Here is a 20,068-nt window from a genome sequence, read left to right as displayed (position 1 = left end):
TTTGCAAAGTACAAACAGGACACTGGGAAGAAGAGCTTCAAGGAGAGGGTAGAGGCGCACATACCTCATCTGGTCCACGTGACTGTCCATCAGGAAGGACCAGTGGTACCGGACAGGAAGTGGGCTGCAGTTTGTCATCCTGACATAACGCACAGCTTCGGTGTCATTCAAGAGGCATCCAAAGTCCACGGCCATGGTCGGGAAATGGAGATTGGGGAAGTAGACTTCTCCCCGAACGGTGACCTGCTCCTCCTGAGGGTGCTCGAGAAAGCGTATCTTCAGAGCCTTCTCTGCTACCCAGATATTCAAACCCTCTTCATAAGCAGGGTTAAAGCTGATGGAGAGATGAAGTTCCTCTCCTATCTCCAGCTTCATGGGCTGCAAGGAGATGAAGAGTATTAACCACCAGTGTGATGAAGTCCCAAGGTCTGACGGCATGAAAATGTAAATATTCAACGTGTGACCCCAACGTGGCCTTCTCAGTTCATCCTTCCTTTTCTTCACAGTGTGCGCCTGCCCGCAAGCACCGCAACACTCTGGTCTGAGACTATCTCACGCTCATGCCTCTGGGCTCTGAATCCATACAAGAGGGAAAGAAATATTGTCCTCCTGAATTCTGGACCCACAGAAGCTATACGCTAAATACATAACCAAACCAGCACTCTGGCAAGCCAGGGCCTTTTGCCCTGACTCCAGAGGAACATCTTTTTCCTCACAGCACAAGCGCAACGGCATTGCAGCCTCACCCTTGCAGGTGCTAGTCACTGGCACGGCACAGAAATGGTGGCCGTGCCTACCACAACACGTTTAGCAGAGTCCATACCCAACACCTTCCACCAACAACGGGGCAGGTGCCAGGGAGCAGCTGGAGGAGCATCCTCAGCCTTCCTGAAAGCAGGGCTGCCCTTGAAGGGAGCAAGCTGCTCTTGAGGTTATCCAAGGATGGCTGCTGGAGAGCTAGGATGGTTTCCAGGAGACACCTTTACTACATGGCGTGCCCAGACCTAGTTGCACGCTCCCCTCTCCTCATGGCTTAGAGCCAGGACGCATTTCCCCAATTCAGATGATATTTCGTTTCCTTCAGCAACTCGTTTCAAATCTAATTTAGTTCAGGCCAGTCTACTGCTGATTCTAAAGAATAAACGTCTCTACCAGAGGACCTCCCAACAGAAATGCACCACCACTCTCCTCCCTCTTCAAACCCCACCAGCAGGAAGGTCCACGACTGCTCACCTGAACATCTGCGGGGAGGGGCTGCCGGTCCGCATCGCAGATCACGAAGGGTTGCTCCAAGGCCAGGACAACGCTGAGTGGCAGGGAGGACATGTTTTTTAATGAAAGAGGCTGGTACTGAAGAGTTAGGACATCACTGGGTTGCTACAGAAACAGGAGACAAGGAAAAAAAGCAACCTGAAGCGGCCACGGACCTCCTTCCCCTCTCTGATGCATTTCAAGGTTTTCAACCCCAAAAGAGCATACATCTCTATTTACTATTTTTATTCACTTCTACCCTTCTAGAAAGGTTTCCTTGAAGTAGATCAGATGCTTTTCATCTTTAGAAACTAGAGCATCCCCCGGGGGACAGGGAAACAGTCTCACGTACAGATGGGGGGATAGGACCCCGAGAGGAGGCAGCTGCTTGAACAAGATCAAAAGAGAACGTGAACCCAGAGCTTTTGTCTCTGCGTGGTTTATATAAACTAGACAGGCTTTGGGAAACTACTTTGGGGTGTATTGACATCAATCAGCTGCAGCTTCGTAGTACTCGATAAATCAGAGCGTGTGGCATCAAGCAGACCACAGGCAGACATCAGGCAGAGCTGAAAAGCTTCTAATTAAATCTGAACTCCCTGCTCACAGGATTTTGTGCTTCTCTGGAAGCCTGGGAACCAGAGGAGAGACCTGAAAACACAGAAACTAAATAATGAAGTATCTTCTCTTTTTCAGACACCTCATGGGAGAGAGAAAGATGATGCAGGAGTCAGGATCCAGAGACTAGAGGGCTCCTGCTTTGTGTTGATATTACCATCACTGCAGCTGAAGGACATCTGCGGGTCCTTTGAAGAAAGTGAGGCTTGGGGAAATGCAAAGAGCATACCAAGAGCAGAGAAGGCAAAGAGAGACAAGAGATGACATTTTTCCCTCATCAGCCTGAGGAGCTGACAGCTCTCTCAGTTTTTCTCAGCTCCCCTACAGGATCAGTGTTCAGACTTCACTGTGCCTTGAAGGAGGATCCTCAAAAACCTCCCTTTATACTGAGTACAGAAACTGGTGTCTCTCTAGAAGTGGCCACGATCCCCCTTCAGCAGAGCAGCTGTAATCTCAGTTTTACATCAGTGAAGTTAAAAACCAGTGCCATCCCTGAAAACGTCCTCACTTACTTTACAAAGCACCTCAGGAGGGGTGAGGAGGGGGTTTAGCATCACTCAGCTGCAGCTCTCTGCTCTCCCACCTGCAGCCCCAGCACACGAGGGGGCTGCGCAAAGCCCACACTGTTCTCGTGGGTCCCACACGTCTCACCCTGTGCCCTTGGCTCAGCAGCTCAATTCTGTATCCACATCAAGAAAGGCCGAATACGGCTGGTGAGACTGTCCCCAAGCCCAGAGGAGCGAAATAATGATCTCGGTGTTAATGGCAAAACCTTGGTCCTGCTCAAATCAATAGTCAAAGCCCTGAGGACTCGGAGAAGATATTTAGCTTCCCCCTTTGAACACAAGCACACACACCCCACGGGCTCTCAGTCATCAGCCAAGCTATTCAATGCCAGCATGCAATCTGCAGACTTACCTTCTCCACCCGGAAAGTGATTTCTCTGCAGGATATTTGCAGAATGGGAGCAACGAACTCACAGGTGACGTCCACTTGCATGATCTGTGCCTTCCCTGCCTTGCTCCCCACCATGGCGTGACACAGCAGCCGCTCCTTCACCACCTGCATGCAAGAGTCACACGTCACCCAGCGGGTGCTAGCAGGGCCTCCAGAAAACACCCCGCATTTGCTAGCCACCCGACCGTGGACATAAAGGATTTTGATAGCCTGGATAAAAACTGTGCCATGGGATCTTGGCCATCAACCATCAACAGGTATTACTGCCCTAAAGTGACAGTCACTCGTCTCCTCAACAGCCCTCTCTCTTTCTATGCTACACCCTATTTATGCTGCACTCAAACATCCATACCGCTACACCCCAACATCCACAAAAGGCACTTGAGTCACGTGCTGTCTACAATCGTAATAATCCCTGCCCCAAATGATGCTTGTTTTGATGTGCCCCATCGCTAAGCATAATCCTTACAAAAAGCTGTAGGAACTGATTAAAAAAATATATAACTATATTAAGGGAAACAAGTGGTAGAAGGGCCAATGGCAGCAAACCCTCCCTTGGAAGCTTAGTGGAAAGGATACATGGCAAAAACCCAAATAGCCAGCCTGCCTTCAGGTAAAGAGGGGATCACTCATTCCTAGGATGTACTGTGCCCTTCTAGAGCTGCTTTGAAAAGAAATCTCCCTAGGAAAGAGATGTCTTGCACTCCACACAAAAACCCTCTGCTGAAGCTGGATGCTCTTATGTTCAAGACTTTTTCCTGATTTCTCATGGTTTCACTTTCCCAAATTCCTCCTGTCATTTCTCATTCTTCCCTCTGGTACAACACCACAACCCAACAACTCCTCGGAGTCTACAGCCTCCAAAATCATCTGTGTTGCATGTGCAGTGCAGGCAGTTGGGCTTCTGACCAACCTGAAGAAAATTAAGTTCCCAAGACCCAAGTAAGGTGGAAAGCCCACTCCCAGGGTCTGGGCTTTGACTGCATGAGCCAGGCAGCCACAGCTGAGCTCACAGATCCCCTTTGGCCTTTCCAGGCAAGACACCCTCACCAGTGCCCTGATCACTTTGTTTCCTTTCCAGTACCTTTTTCCCTCTTCAGCAAAACCTTTGGGCTCAGAACTGCACAGGGACAATCCCATCACAGTCAATTGAGTGAGTAATCAAGTCTTCCTCAAGCTGCCACTGGGGCAACCCTTTAAAAAACCTTTCAAAGCACTGGTATCAGCAGGAGCTTAATGCAGATTTAGTCCATAGTTGCTTAAACATCTGTGCCCAGTGGTCCTGGAGCCAGGGAATGCACACCAGGGTTAGCTGGCAGTTTCTCTGCAGAGTTGGATTCCCCCTGGAAAGAAGGGTCCAGGGAGAACGCCCAGTGACCCTGCTGAAATCCCCCCCCTCTCAGCTGCCATCCAAGGGTGCTGCAAGACCTGGCTGCCCTTGGGACACCGGGGCTGGCTGAGAGACTGGGGCAAGCTGTTCTGGAAATATTGACAAAAGTCAAGCTGTCAATTATAATGATCCCTGGGAACAGGCTCCCACATGGGGAATGATCATTAGAGCTGACACACCCTGTTCGTTTTTTCTCCTCCAGGACTCAGTGCTAGACAAGCCCTCTGCTCACGTTTGTCTACAGAGGAAAAATGATGCTGCTCCCAGACACTCCCTCCCTTCACAGGTGGTTTGTTTTGCTCACTGCTTCCCCCAGATAGATGACCTTGCATTTTTTAATCTACTTTCTGCCTGTGCCCCTAGTGTAAGTAGAACTTATTTGCCCTGCCCTTCCTTTCTGCCTCAGCACACGACACCTTATAAGCTGCCCTTGGCCCCTGAAGTAGCAATACTTCCTTCAGCCCCCATTTTGGTGTCAGCAAGTTGGGTTTATGGTAGTTCTAGAAACACAAAAAAGCCTTAGCAACTGATGGTGGCCAGCAAGAAAAGCAACTGGTGCTCCCATCGTAACTTGTGGCATTAAAACAGTTTCTGGAAAGCTCTTGCTCATTTTCGCAGGCAAATGTCAAGGGGCTGCAAAAGAAGTCCCAGTGGACGTGATCTGATGGGAAAGGCTCAGCCCTCATGGGGGACCTCACCTGCGGAGTGCTGGAGAAGCCTTCCAGCGTCATCTCCACAGTCTTGCCCGGCATCAGCTCCATCCTCAGAGGCCGAAGCTTAAACACGGGGCAGGCAGGTTTGGGGTTCTGGGCGGAATCTTTGCCCTTGGTGGCACCAATGGCAGGGAGACGACGATGCCGGTGAAATGGGCTGAAACCTTCTGTTGTCCAATACAGGTATTGGGTGCGTCGCCCTTTATTCGTCATCTTGAAGTGGTAGCAGCAGGGATCCAGGCTAGAAGAGAAGCAGAGATGGAAAATGTCACGGGAGCTGCCATTTCCCAGCAATCACCCAGCTTCAGTACCCTGAAGGCATTATCCGACTGCACACTCAGCAATAAAGGCACCTCCCAAAAGGCTGACCTAGCTCAAAGCTACAGCAAGAGCCAGACCTTGGCTGCCCCGAAGTTTATCACCATCCAGCAGCTGCTCTGGTTGTGCACAGCAAGGAAAAGCTTCATGGAGAACATTGTGGTGGGTTAACCTCGGCTGGACGCCAGGTGCCCACCAAGCCGCTCAATCACTCCCCTCCTCAGCAGGACAGGGCAGGGAGAAAATAAGATGGAAAAAAACTCGTGGGTCACGAGAAAGGCAGTTTAATACAGCAAAAGCAAAGGCCGCGCACAGAAGCAAAGGAAAAGAAAAGATTTATTCTCTGCTTCCCATCAGCAGGCGATGTCCAGCCACTTCCCGGGAAGCAGGGCTTCAGTACGCTTAGCGGTTGCTCCAGAAGACGCACGTCGTAATAACGAATGCCCCCCCTTCCTCCTTCTTCTCTTAGCTTTTATTGCTGAGCAGATGTCATATGCTATGGAATACCCCTTTGGGCAGTTTGGGTCAGCTGTCCTGGCTATGACCCCTCCCAAGATCTTGCCCACCCCCAGCCTAGTGGTGAGGGGGGAGTGTCGGAGAGACAGCCCTGGTGCTGTGCGAGCACTGCTCAGCAGTACCCAAAACACTGGTGCCTTATCGACACCTTCCAGCTACCAATACAAAGCACAGCACTATGAGGGCTGCTGCGGGGAAAATGAACTCCATCTCAGCCAGACCCAATACAAACATCATCTCAGTTGCTGCAAACAGAGCATCAACAGCCTTTGGGGCTTAATAATCAGAGTATTTTTCCAAGGGGCTTCCTGCAGGTCTCGCTGCATCAGACACTGAGCTGGCCTGGCCTGGCTGCAAGTGGAGGGAGGAACAGCTTCGCTGCCATTTCACCTTCCCCTTGGGAACTGCTGCCTCAGGTGGCTTCCTCCAAAAATGCTATTGGGGAGGCTGCAGGGTATACAGACTCATCTGGTGATCCGGGCACCACCTGCCTCACTGGTGGGATCCCCCTCATCCCCCCATCCCTTAGAGAGCAGCCAACCCTCATCGCCCCCAACATATCGCCCTTTGCCTCAACAGTGCAGCTGGGTTTGTAGTTTAGGGAGATAAATGCACTCTGAGAACACAGGATCAACAGAAGTTTTCCCAATACGAACACGGCAGCAAGACCAGCTCTAGCTGCTGAGGGAACGGAGCGACAACCAGAGATGAAGAACTAGAGCTAGATATAAAGCCAGATGAATATTCAATGGAAATTGATTCCTTCAGGTAAAGAAACACTAACCGCAGGCTAGTCTGGAGTCATTATTTTACCCTCTATAAAGCTGGGCATGACCAGGAAATGAAGAGTTCCTGGAACAGTTATTGTCTTTTTGAAAGGTACAGAACATGTGGCTTACAAAATGCATGTCTGCCATAAGCAGCTAAATACAAACACACAAGCATATACTATAGAACAAACAAGTCTGTGAAACAGACTGTTAAAAAAAAAATAACGAGGTTTACAAGTTTAATATGAAATGTTGTGTGTTGTGGAGAGCAACGGATGAAAGCTCGGAGCAGCTCTGGGGAGATGCAGAATTTGTGGCTCTGGGTGTATTGGGTTTGCGTGGCAGCGCTTTGGTAGCAGGGGGGGCTACAGGGGTGGCTTCTGTGAGAAGCTGCTAGAAGCTTCTCCTATGTCTGATAGAGCCAATGCCAGCCGACTTCAAGACGGATCTGCCACTGGCTAAGGCTGAGCTTATCAGCAACAGTGGTAGCGGCTCTGTGATAACATATTTAAGAAGGGGGAAAAAACGGGAAGCGGCAGCCGGAGAAGAGAGGAGTGAGAATATGTGAGAGAAACAACTCTGCAGACCCCAAGGTCAGTGAAGAAGGAGGGGGAGGAGAGGCTCCAGGCGCCGGAGCAGAGATTCCCCTGCAGCCCCTGGTGAAGACCATGGTGAAGCAGGTTGTCCCCCTGCAGCCCATGGAGATCCACGGTGGAGCAGATATCCACCTGCATCCCGTGGAGGACCCCACGCTGGAGCAGGTGGATGCCCGAAGGAGGCTGTGATCCTGTGGGAAGCCCATGCTGGAGCAGGCTCCTGGCAGGACCTGTGGAGCCGTGGAGAGAGGAGCCCACGCTGGAGCAGGTTTGCTGGCAGAACTTGCGATCCCGCGGGGGACCCACGCTGGAGCAGTCTGTTCCTGAAGGACTGCACCCCGTGGAACGGACGCATGCTGGAGCAGTTCGTGAAGAACTGCAGCCCGTGGGAAGAACCCACGTTGGAGAAGTTCGTGGAGAACTGTCTCCTGTGGGAGGGACCCCACGCTGGAGCAGGGGAAGAGTGTGAGGAGGAAGGAGCGGCAGAAACAACGTGTGATGAACTGACCGCAACCCCCATTCCCCGTCCCCCTGCGCCGCTCGGGGGGAGAGGTAGAAAAATCGGGAGTGAAGTTGAGCCCAGGAAGAAGGGAGGGGTGGGGGGAAGGTGTTGGGTTTTTTTAAGATTTGCTTTTACTTCTCATTATCCTACTCTGGTTTTGATTTGTAATAAATTAAACTAATTTCCCCAAGTTGAGTCTGTTTTGCCCATGATGGTAATTGGTGAGTGATCTCCCTATGTCCTTATCTCGACCTACGAGCCTTTTCCTCATATTTTCTCTCTCCTGTCACAGAATCACAGAATCACTACGGTTGGAAAAGACCTGTAAGATCATCAAGTCCAACCTGGGGGAAAAAAAAAAAAAGACAAACAAAAAAAAAACCACCAAAACCCACCACACAACAACAAGCCACAACCCACCCAACACCACACAGCACCATGTCCATCAAGCTACATGCCACAATGCCACATCCACACGCTCCTTGAATATCTCCAGGGAGGGTGACTCTACCACCTCCCTGGGCAGCCTATTCCAATGTTTCACTACTCTCTCAGTAAAGAGAGTCCAGCTGAGGAAGGGGAGTGAGTGAGCAGCTGTGTGGTGATTAGTCCGGCTGGGCTTAAACCACAACACTGGGAAAGCCCACCTCATCGGAGATGTTACTGGGGTCCCACCACAGCTCACTCGGTGGCAGTTCTGCAGCCGACACCAACGGCAACAACTCCAACCAGAGCCTGCGGGTGAAGGGGGGCAGAGCACAATGACATGAGCCACCCCAACATTGTCCCCTGTGTTGTGTAGCCAATCTGTGGCTGCACAGAGCACAGGACACGCTGGGCAAGCACCAACCTCCCTGCAACATCCCTGCTGATGTGGATGGCTTGTGGATGCATATTTAAGTTGCTAAAAATCTATCCTAAATGCTTAAGGTAGGATTAACCTGCTCTTTCTAACCAAAAATGTAGGTATCGGAGCACTGTGGACCCTCTTTGCGGCCAGGGAAAGCAACAGGCACCTCGAGAAGGTGATGCCTCTCGCCCCAAAAGGTCTCCAACACAAGGCAAGCAGCACTTTGCAAAGGCTTATTTCCCTCCCCTGTTTAGAAGGAGGTGCCTGGTTTCAGACACACACGGTAGCATCAACAAATCCCCTCCTCCGAGCCAAGCTCTTTCAATGAATACTCTCAATTTATCCCGCCCAACCTCAGCAGACCTCTCCTCCTCTCCCTTTCAGAGCTGGGCCTGCAGCCACCCTCGCTTGCCCGTGCCCCGGGCTGCTGCTGCGGTGTTGACGGAGGAGACAGGGAGGAAAGCAGGCAGGAGAAACCAGGAAAGAGCAACTACGTCTAATAAAGAGCAGCCTGGCAGGGGAGCCAGGGAAGACGAGTGAACTGAGGCATGATACAGGGCAAAGACAAATTCTGCTGCTCCTCCAGGACTCCCGGCAGAGGGGAAATAAAGCAGCACCATCACTTTACTCGAGGAGTTGCTAACAAGTTACCTCCATGGTTTTCCGCTGTTGCAAGACGATACTCCATAGTGAGTGAAAAAGCAAGCCATGTTACTGCAAAGGGAAATATGTTTATACTCGTGATGTAGTGTTTTCCAGCAGGAGGCTTATGGGACCTGCTGGTTTTCCTCTGTATTTTTATCTGATGAAGTGAGGAAATAAAGGTATTAGAAGTAAGGGCAATTCAGTGACAATTTAGCAACTGGTGTCCATTTTGGTGGCTTTTGAGGGCATCTAACATCTTTCAAATGGCCACAAAATGCTTCTAAAGGAATTCCTGTGGCTTCAGTGAAACAGAGCCAGGACCTTGAGCACGGAAGGAGAACTAGCCTGAAGGACTACAGCAAAACTCCTCCTGGCTGAGCCCACGGCAGAAGCGGGAGCTGAGACGTATCCTACCTGAAGTGGCGTCCCAAGTTGAGCTCCGGACCAAAGGGTTTGTCGGTGACAATGGTGGTGCCAATGCCGACAGCCCGGACGGGGATGACATAGGAACGGCTGTTCTCTATGAACAGGTTCACCTCGTCCCTGAATTTCTCCGTGTCGTCCAAGTTTGCGATGATGGTTACAGACACCTCCGTCTCGGGGGGGATCACTCCTTTACTGGGTTCAATCCTCCAGCGCGAGCGTTTGCCAGCCTGCAAGACAAGCCAAACACTAACTTAGCATGGAAGCCATGGACCCTGGTCTCTTGTAGGGTGCAGGAAAAGGAAGGACTAAAGATATGAGGGTAAAAACCAGAAAGGCTTCATTTCCCTAAATCTAAGCTACGGTGTCTGCAAACAGCAACTCTGCAGGAGCTTTTACAACCTGTAGTTTACCCTCCTTTAACAGACTCACTTCATTAACCCCGTTTTGCCCGACCCAAGAGATGCTCATCCTCAGGAGAATGTTATTCCCGCTCCTCTTTTGGTCTCTCGTTCGGAGTGCACACCAAGGGAAGCTACTTTCTCTCTCCTGGCTTCCCAACAATGGTGGCCGGGTTTGCATGAAGGCTCAAGGCCAGAGGAAGCCAGAGGACTGCTCAAATCCCACCGTGGCAGCCACGTGCCTGGGGGATACTGCTGAGAGCCTGAAGAATAACTCTGCAAAACTGGTTGATCAAAACCCCAACACCAAAGTCGTCTCTCCCAAGAGTTAGGCAGTGCTTCTCAACAGCCCCTGAAGGACTGAAGCACTCGGTCCCCACTGATCACCAGCTGCAGCGAGGTGTCCCACTGTCCTTGGCTTTGAAACACTTCAGCTGTTAAGTGTTTACAGCAGGGCAGTAAAGAACTAAGCAGAAAGAAAGAGCAAGACATGCCCTGTGGGCATGGCCCGGGCTTCCCAAGCATTCTCCTCCTCTGGTTTCTCATGCACCTTGCGCTACAGATGGGGCAATGAGGGGGCTGGACCCCCGGTCCATTTAAAAGCACAGTCGCAGGGAGCAAGCTTGCAGCGGACAAAGAGAAATGCATGCAATGTTCCCCGGCCAGCATGAAATGCACTGGGATGTAGATGTACGGCTTCAAAGCGTCCATCACAGTGTTAGTGGCACACACACCCCACAGTTCAGTGCTGTGTTTGGGACAACAGGCACTACTCACCCAAAACACCTCAGTATTCTAAGAGAAAAGGCTTTTTTCTTCTTTTTTTAATGAAAAGCAAGGATGAGCTTGGAGGCCTGACATGATCCAAGTGCCTGATCCAGGTGAAGTCAGCTTGAGTTTCCATCTGTCAGCCTGGTGGCACTGAGCTCTAACAGGACACCAGACAGCCCAAGGGAGAAGAACACCAGAAAACCAAGCAGCACTTCAAAGTCATGGAAAGCATTTTAAATAACCCCCCCAAAACGACCTCTGCTAACGAGGGTAAGACTAGCGGGAGGACAGGGAAGCAGTAACTTGCTGAGCATTCAGGGTCCCGGCAGCGTGGGGAGGTGCCCCAGCTATGAAAACTCCTTAGGCTGACTGCACGTCAGGTCTGCATGCCTGCATCCCAGGATGGAGCATGCCAAAGGCATCAAAATTATTCCAGGCACTGGCAAAACTAATAAACTCAGTTCCAGGCTCTTCAAAGCCTTCCCTCCCCACAGCCCGCACAAATTGCTCAGATAACAACAAAATTGCACATCAGCAAGAACAAAAAACAGAATCATTAAAACAGCATCTCTTTATCGGCACTGTTTTGAAGTTTATCTCCCTGTTCTGCTGTCTCTCCATATGACCATTTCTTTAATAAAGGGAATGTCATCAAAAGCTTGAGATAATATGCAATGAAATCAGGAAATGAAACAAAACCTGCACTAAATGAGGAGAGAAGCAAATATGGGAATGGGAACTGCATGTTCTCTCCTTGCTTACACCGAGTTTGACCAAAACTCTTTATATGCTGCCTGGAAATCACTTGATTCTCTCCAGGGAATCCCAGTGAGAAGATAAACAGGTGCAGCTTCTTTTTTTTTTTTTTAAATAAACAAAACATGGTCTCTTCTGCAACATCAGCTCCAGTTGAATCTGAGGGCAGCTCATCCCTGGGAAGGTGGAAGGGGATCTGCTCCCCAGGTGCTCTCCTGAAGACGACAACACATCTGGCTGGATGACCGCTGCTGGAGACCACGCGGCAGTGAGCTCCATCAGGAGCACAGGGCTCTGGATTAGGGAGGTCAAGGATCCCGTCAAAGGAGACAGGAGCCCAAAATTAGGAAACAGAGCACCGTCACTACAAGGGGAAGTCCCAAGAAAGCTTTCCTCTCTCCTCCCTCATTACAAGGCACCAGGAAAACACCGTTTGCCTCCCTGCGGTAGCACACAACACACCCAGCACGGTGGTTATGCAGGCAGAAGAAAGCTGCCCCTGATGAACAAAAATTGCACCCTAGGCCTTGTCTTTTCCTTCCTGATCACACAGGTGTGATACGCAGCTGCCTTCTGTGATGCTGAGACATGTCATTCTTGGTAGCCAAATAAAAGATGCCTGAGGAGACAGAGTGACAACAAACAAGTAGGAAATGATCAAAGAAAGATGCTTTTTTCTCTCTGCCTTTCTGCAGGGAAAGCAAACACTTCCATTAATCAATACAACTCTTTTGCACTTGTCAATACAGCAAAAATCAGACACTTAGGGAAACAGGAAAAGAAGATGACAGCGACAGCAAGGAGGAGAAATGGCTGCTTTTTTCAGCAGGTCGCATCAGCCCCCAGCTAAGCTGCAGCAGCTCCTTCATGTTGACCTATTCCTCCAGTCTTTTTTACCACAAAAAAAGGCAAACCCTCCCCTTGCGGGATCCACAGGATGCTCTAACAGGGCTGCCTGGCAGCTGGGAAAGCAATCTGACAAGGAAAGGTACGTCAGACAGACACAGGATTCAGTGGGTGAGCACGGGATGACACGCTGGCCCCAAGGGTCACAGCCCTGCAGCTACCCCGGAAAGCAGGGATAAGCCAACCAAGGACATGGGTATGAAGTCCCTACACTCCACTACAAACCCAAAAAGCCCCATCTCACGGCACAGCTTTGGAGGGGTTTTTTATTTCCTTCCTTCTGGTGGCAGAGATGCTCAGTGCTGCTCCCCACAACTCATCCGACAGACACAAGAGGGGTACGGGGAAGCCTGTGCACGATGAGGAGTACTCCAGGTAATTCCTTAAGTCTCTATCCCAAAGTGAAGTTATCCACAAAAAACATCTCAGCTTGCTCAGATAATGCTCTTTTCTCCCATAAAGCAAGAAGAAAGCTTGACTTGACAGGAACAGCAATTTGCATGTGGTGGTTAAGGATACCACCATGGCCATCTGCATTACAGCATTTTCCTTTTCTGCTTTGAACAAGACACCAGCCTTTTATTTGCCCTGTTGCTGCCCCTTAATCTAATCTCATTCAGTTTGTTGAGCTGCCAGTCAGCATGCTGTAATGTTGCTGATCCAACACTGCTCTGAAAATTTCAATCAAGAGCTCTTTCTTTCGAGTGGGGACCGTGATCCAGAAGCCTAACTGCAAAGAGCCAGGGTTTTGAGATTAGCCATCAAACGGGAAACAGGGAAATCCCAGCTCGCTGTCCTGCGGCAGTCTCCAAGCAGGAAATCAAAGCAGCAGCTTTGGCATCTTCGAGAACACAAGACTTGGGTTCAGGGGCGCAAATGAATGAAGGATGCCCAGGTCACCCACCAGCTAGGCTAAGGGACAGCCGGAGCCAGTTCTGCTCTCAGAGCTACATGTGCAGGTCACCCTGACACCCGACTGCATCTCAAATTTTATCTCCAGAATTATTCAGTCCCCTCTTCTTCCCATCAATAAACTGCCAGGCAGCCTAAGGCAGCAGCAAAGGGCAAAACTTCAAGCGAGGCAACAAAACAGCACCAAAGTAGGCAGCTGCTGAGGGCAAGGGAGGAGCTGGAGCACATCTCGCCTGCCGCGGTGCTGCTCCCATCAGGCAGGCTCAGCATCACCGTCCTGAAGGGTCTGAAGAGCCCTTGCTGAAACAGCTGATCCAGCAGGTTCCCAGCACCTGCCTCCTTGAACATCTCCAGGATAGCAGCAGCTATCCTGAGAAGCTGAGGTGCTCACCATGGGGTAACTCCATGCTGGGGAGTCAGCAGAGGGGCTATGGAACAGCAGAGGCCATCTTTGCTGCAGGGAAAGAAACCATCCCTGAACCACCTCATATTACAGTTCGAGTTATTGATTAGCACAATATTTGCAGAGATCGCTGGGAAGCAGGATGGGATTTATTGCCCAGTCCCATAAGTTAGGGCACTGAGGCAATGGAGAGGCAGATATACCCCTGCAAGCTCCCTGGGTGCACTGCAAGCTGCCCAGGGGAGGGAGGGAAGGCATCACACCCCGATGGCAGGACCTAAACGGAGCTCTGAAGGTCAGTCTTGGGTACAAGCATGCAAACCCCATCATTTATACACCAGTACCACCCATCCGAGGTGGCTTGCTCTCTGCAGAGATGGAAAGCAGATTTTCTTTGTGGAGCCAAAGAAAGCTGCCCTGGGAATCTCCCACTTTGAGGTTATGTTTATGCTCCGGGGCACAGAAACTGGAGCGAACAAGCTGCAAAAGCAGCAAGAGGGAAATTCAGCCTGGGTTAACCAGCCCCAGAACTTCAACCCACCTAGCACAGAGAAGCACAAACCCCCTCCAAACCCTGTTTTCCTGCCTCGATCCCCCCTCCAGTGGGGAGCACATCCCACCCAGCCTCAGCACCCGAGCCCTTCCCGCCTGCATCAGCCCCGCTCCCCCTGCCAGGGAAGCAGCCAAGCTCTCCTCCTGCTAGGCAGCTTGTCACACTAGGCAGCCTCCATGAATTAAATGACCTTCTTCTGCAGCTAGTCTCCAGAGATGCTCTGCAACGCTACGGAGTCCACAGACTCCGTCGCTACACCACCCTTACAAGCATATTTTTGGACAACAACCCAGCTGGGGTGACCCCCTATAAGTGTGAAACTCGCCTCACCACCAGCAGTTGGAGGACAGACCTCACACCCTAGTCTCTGTCGTCAGCTGGAGGTTGAGGCAAAGCAGATGCAGATGGAACAGGGAAACCACAGGGAAACCCATGCTCTTTCAGGAGCAAAGGGCCACAGGGTTCCCTTCATCGCCTAGAGCTCCAAAAGCATGACTCTCAGAGCTAAATACCTTCCACAAAACAAAGGGACAACTTGTAAAAGTGATCCAGACTCATTTCTGCTCAAACATCTATGCAAACTTTCTATTTTACTGAGGGGTTCCCCAGAGAAAACCGCCCCCAGAGCCAGGCTCCTCTTCCCGCGTTGTGATGGAATATCTCCCTTTCTCCCTCGGGGAGCAATATGGAAATGTTGCATAGAAAGGTCAAGTCACAGGCTGCTATGGACCATTTTTGCTGGAAAAGAGCCCCACAGATACTTACCATCTCTGCCCAGAAGGATGCAGGGATGACAGTCTGATTGCAGAGGCGGAGAGTTTGGGAAGCATCTTGTAAAACTTGGATACGGCCAAAATTTATTTTACTCGGGTGCACGGAGACAACTGGTCCTTCTCCAACGCTCACTAAATGGATCTTCTGCTCCAGGAAGCAGGTAGGAAAGATCAAGAAGAACAGGGAAAGTTTAAAAAGATTAGACCGCTCTAAGGGTACTCCTAGACTGAGGGATAATTAGGGTGGTTTGAAGTTTTCAGTGTGGTAAGACTGAAACAGAAGGCCTGGAGCACGTGTGGGATCTGGAGCCATCCCATCTGAAAGCCACAAGCTCCCGGTATCAGGGGGTAAAGAAACCCAGTTTCCCACGCTTGCTTTTTCACACCTCCTCCACACTGTTAGCTCTCTTCCCTGTACCCTGTGCCTGCTCCCACCCCTTTTCCTGCTCAGCCTTGCCCCAAAGCACCCTCCCTGACTTCTGCTGCTGCACAGCCCCACTTGGAGACTAACTTCGTTAACACTCCCAAAGCAACACCTGTGACAACCAGCACAAGTCAGAAGCAAAGCAGGCTCTTCAGAGTACAGATCAGGCAAGTTAGTTGCCTCTGATTTGTGCTTGTGTGTATTCCTGGTATTATATGAATAACAGACATAAATTCTAGTGGGGGGAAACCCTTCTTTTGAAGGGAAGCATGCCTTATATTTACGAGCAACTCTTTTGTCAAACTTCACATTTCCCTGCAAAGCCTGCGTTGCCTGGCCTTCCCGTTGACTGCTTTACATTGCACACCCACAAGGGCCTGGGTTGAGAGGTTCAGTGGCATCCAGGGGATTTAGCAGCATCATTTCCATTCCTTTTCATGGAAGTTTAAATCCCGCAACTACTTTCAACATGTCAGCCTTCCTTTCTGTTACAGAAAGCCTCAGGTTCCCAGCAATCCTCTGACATCCTCCTTCATGCTCAGACAGATGACAAGACATTTTAAAACAGCCGCTTCAAAAGTTAGTATCCTTTTAATTTAAAGTGTAACTAAATTTCATCTAGATTTCAGCTAGATGAAGCCAGGACACTACATACAACGGTCTCTTGACTACATTTTGTTGTCGCTGCTGCTGTTGTGTATGCAAATGGTGTGGAGACTCACATGTTTTCAGCTGGGACTTTTGGCAAAGAGATTTGATGGATATTTCTCAAACATGATGGGCCTGACTTCAGAAAAGCTTAAATCCAGCTTTGCACAAAACATCACTTCAGCATGTTTTCTTACGTGCTTGCTTTAGCAGGATTCAGGGAGGTCCCTGTGCGCTCCTGAGCAAAAGTCCTAATGAAGCAGCGGTTGCTGCTCATCTAATAATACAGCAGAGTAGGAGAGGCAGGGATCGTGCTGCATTTTAGACTGGGCTTGTTATCCCATCTCACATATCCATAATGAAATGCTGTGTCAGACACTTGGATTACCACCTAAGAGAATACCACCCCTCCTCTTCTCTGGGCATGAGCCATTGCTCATGCCACGGATCCCTTCTTTCCTTGTCCACGCCAGCCATATATTACAAGTTCTTGTTTTCCCAGGAAGAATCCCTGTACACTTTATGCCCCACCAAGATGAGTCGCACAAAGGCACACATCTCCCCTAGCACTCACCAGCGGGGATCCTTCGCTCCCAAACACCGTGACACGAGCCACTGTGTCCTGCTCTCCCGTCACCTGGGCTTCCAGTGTAACCGGGACCTCCACCAAGCTGCGAGGCTGGATAATCCCGCATGGCGTGGGGCTGGAGTACCACACAGGAGCATCCTTCTTGTGTTCCTATAAGGCACAGAATCAAAACCAACTTTAAAGCTTCCTCAAAGGTCACTCTAAACTCCTTGACATCTACCACAATGACAATTCACGCACATTTTTAAAAATCCCTAGGAGAAAGCAGAGAGGCACAAAAACAGATGCAAGACTAGTATGGGCTTAGCATCCTGAGGGGGTCCGAGAGCTGCTACATGCACAAACACCTGCTCCTGTGCTGGCAGCCTCCTTGCAGCAGCCTTTCATGACCTTTTAAGTTCTCCTACAGGAAAGTACCCCAAAGACTAGACTATGAACTGCTTCCTAAAGTTTATATTCACGCAGGTTCCTATTTAACTGCTTCCTAAAGTTTCTATTCAGGTAGGTTCCTATTCTCAGCAAACCTTTAGGTTTGACTATAAACCAGCAAGGTCTTCTCCAAAACTCCTTTTTTCCTAATATACCCCTTGACAACATTGGAGGAAAGGAGGTGGATGCGATGCCAAACCTGAGGAAGAACTGCGTAGCAGCCTGGGAGATTGCTGTCGTTCTCAAGGGTCAGCATCTGCCGATACGGGTACTTTAGAAAGCACCGTCCAAATGTCATGACCGGGTTGAGCACTCGCAGCTGAGGAACGATGCATCTAGGCAAAGAGATGACCAAAAGGGAATTGGAGATACTGAGAGAATGTAGAATTTATTTACTCCCCAAATAGCATGAAATGGAGCATAACACGTGTCACTGTCAAATGGACGTTTAAGACCCCTACAGCAATCAATTGCCTTTAATTTCTTTTTATACAACAACCTCTTGTAAAGGAGGAGCAAACCCTGAGTCTCAGCATTGTAGGGGCTGCCAAGTGCCCAGGCAGAGCACTGTGCCCTGTCCCAGAGCTGTCTGATGGGCACCTTTGCCCCAGGAGGCTTGCAAAGACACCTTGCACCCTCCTGACGCTCCCAGCAAGGCATGAGCTCCAGGGGAGCCTTCCCACCCATGACCAGGGCTCACCAAGCCTCAGGGAACACAAGACCCCACAATCTCAGTAAAAATTACTCCCTCCTCTCCCATACCTCTCTTGCCCTGCCTGAAAACTCAGCCATTTACCCCAGCAACAGAGGGCACAAGCCACCACCTGCCTCACGCAGTGGCTGGTCACCCCTTCCCCACTTCTGTAGCCACCTCGCTCCTTGACCCTCACGGGTCCATACACTGTCTGCTCCCATTTGCACTTCTTTTACGGAATTGCAGCCCAGGCACTGACTGGAAGACTCTGCCTCTTGCAATTCAACTGACACCCACTGCAGCACAACAGCATCAAATCTGGCTGCAGCAAGAACAGCTTTTGGCTTAAATCTGAGAACAGTACGTCTCAGAAGGACCAGAGGAAAGCAGAGAAACCTGAGCTCACCTTCCACATCAAGGACTATTTTCCCCGTCCTAAGATCTTGCCTCTACTTCCCCTCACCAGTCCTGACACAAGCCCCTTCCCCATTTGCACATGCCTTCGTTAACTGAACCAGACACCAGCTTTCAGCAGGCTGATCACTGTGTCCCAAATGAATGTTGCATTTTGGTTGCAACCCAGCACAAGTCCACCACTTGCAGGAAGAAGGAGAGGCAGCCCTTTGGAAATTTCTTACACCTCAAGCACCAAAAGCCAGGCCAAACATGAATATAATTACTGTTCCCTTTAGAAAAAGGCTCAGCCCCATGCCTGTCCGTTGAGCACAGGTGCTTCTCAACGAGGGCTGCTTTCAAAGCACTGCTGTTCTCCTAGCTAGCTGGGTAGAACTAGCTCATTAAGCAACGCTTCTCATTTGGAGATGGAGCCAGAAAACCGCGTGCAAGGCAGTGTGCTGGTGGGGGGTGCACGAGGAGAGACGATGAGCTGCAAGGGAAGCAGTGATACCTGGCTGTGAGAGGCAATGCCAACACCTCCTTGCCAACACCGTCCACGTCCACCACCAGTGCCAGCTCGTATCTCTTCACGGTGTTGGAACACAGGGTGACCTGGCGGAAGAGAAGACCATCAAATACTTCATCGCTCCCAAAAGCCATCGTCCATGTGTGGTGTCCTCCGGTTCTCCTTCCACAGTAAGGAAAGGGAGGATTTTGCCCTAATTCTTCTGCTGGTCCATGTACAGAGCACAGGCTCTGCGAGTAATAAAAGTCTTCTGACAAGATCTGCTCTGTTAAATACACCGTGCAGTTATCAGGGTATATGCAAGCTAAATTAAAGCACAATTAGACTAATGCTCTACTCACCACTGTATTAAAATTAAGGGACCAGTTTGTAATCTCGACTAGAATAGCATAAATCCAGAGGACATCTGTTGCCTTGAACAGAATGAGTTCAGCTTTACAGGGGGAAGCTGAGAGCAAAACGTGGCCCAGCAGATGCTGTGCAGTTCACGGCTGCCAGAGCTTTTGCAGTCCCCCTTGGGGATCGCTGCAGTGAATACAGCTCCTCCTGCTCAACAGGACAGGAGAAATTAGACTGGGAAGAAAGGCAAACTGCTTTATCCAATGACATCTCTCTTTTTAACAGCCACCTTCTGTCCTCATCCTTCCTCTGCCCACTTTAAATCCAAGAGATCGCTCTAAGCAGCTCTCAAAAACACAGGAGTGGCTTCTGTACCTGACTATACGGTACAAGACCTTCCGCTCAGGATTTTGGAAACAAAACGGTGCTCCTTCTGAAACGTCCCACAGTAACCCAGCCAACAAAAGCCTAACACTAATGCATATATCTTACTCGCGTTATGCTGGCAGCACTAAAGCCCTCTCATGCATCAGTGAAGCTTCAGCTCCACCTGCTGAAGCACGTATGGCCGGACTCTTTTCCATACCTGGATATCCACGACCCCCTGGGAGCGGATGGTCCCTCTGCACGGCGTGATGGTAAATTCGGTTGGCTTCACAAGACCTTGGGCTCCCCTTCTCCAGGATGAGTGAGTGTTGTCCGACACAGGAACAAAACTGGTAACACTGGGCTCTCCCGAGCCGTCCCCAGGAATGCGAAGGTTGAAGGTCATGGGCACCAAGGAGGTGTTAGTGAGGCGACACGACAAGGTGCGAGGAAAGCCTAGGAAATGACACAAATATGAATTTACGCCCCAGTTATCCCCCTGAGTCCTGGTGTGAATATCCTGTTATGATAAAACTGTGCCTGGAGTTCAGCTCTTTTCAATCTGAACCACAGCTAGTTGAGGAGCTAAGCAAGGAATTCATCGTCACTTAAGCTCTCTTTTATGCTGATCAC

At 50.3% G+C, this 20,068-nt stretch overlaps 1 protein-coding gene across 1 annotated transcript in view; it reads right to left on the bottom strand.

Moving 5' to 3' along the window:
• The window catches only part of LOC132317720 (hydrocephalus-inducing protein homolog), a 71,162-nt gene that overhangs the window by 17,779 nt on the left and 33,315 nt on the right, over positions 1–20,068 (bottom strand). Inside the window, exons 13-22 of the mRNA XM_059822820.1 lie at positions 19,656–19,891; positions 18,716–18,816; positions 17,314–17,449; positions 16,671–16,835; positions 15,017–15,169; positions 9,541–9,779; positions 4,915–5,170; positions 2,788–2,931; positions 1,234–1,377; positions 13–378 (exon numbers count right to left, since the gene is read on the bottom strand). Coding sequence (XP_059678803.1) covers positions 13–378; positions 1,234–1,377; positions 2,788–2,931; positions 4,915–5,170; positions 9,541–9,779; positions 15,017–15,169; positions 16,671–16,835; positions 17,314–17,449; positions 18,716–18,816; positions 19,656–19,891 — 1,940 coding nt within the window. The remainder of the gene's footprint in view (positions 1–12; positions 379–1,233; positions 1,378–2,787; positions 2,932–4,914; positions 5,171–9,540; positions 9,780–15,016; positions 15,170–16,670; positions 16,836–17,313; positions 17,450–18,715; positions 18,817–19,655; positions 19,892–20,068) is intronic.

Source organism: Gavia stellata, chromosome 11 (genome assembly GCF_030936135.1).
Source record: "Gavia stellata isolate bGavSte3 chromosome 11, bGavSte3.hap2, whole genome shotgun sequence".
In the NCBI taxonomy this organism is placed as follows: domain Eukaryota; kingdom Metazoa; phylum Chordata; class Aves; order Gaviiformes; family Gaviidae; genus Gavia; species Gavia stellata.
This window is presented reverse-complemented; position numbering and strand designations above follow the sequence as displayed.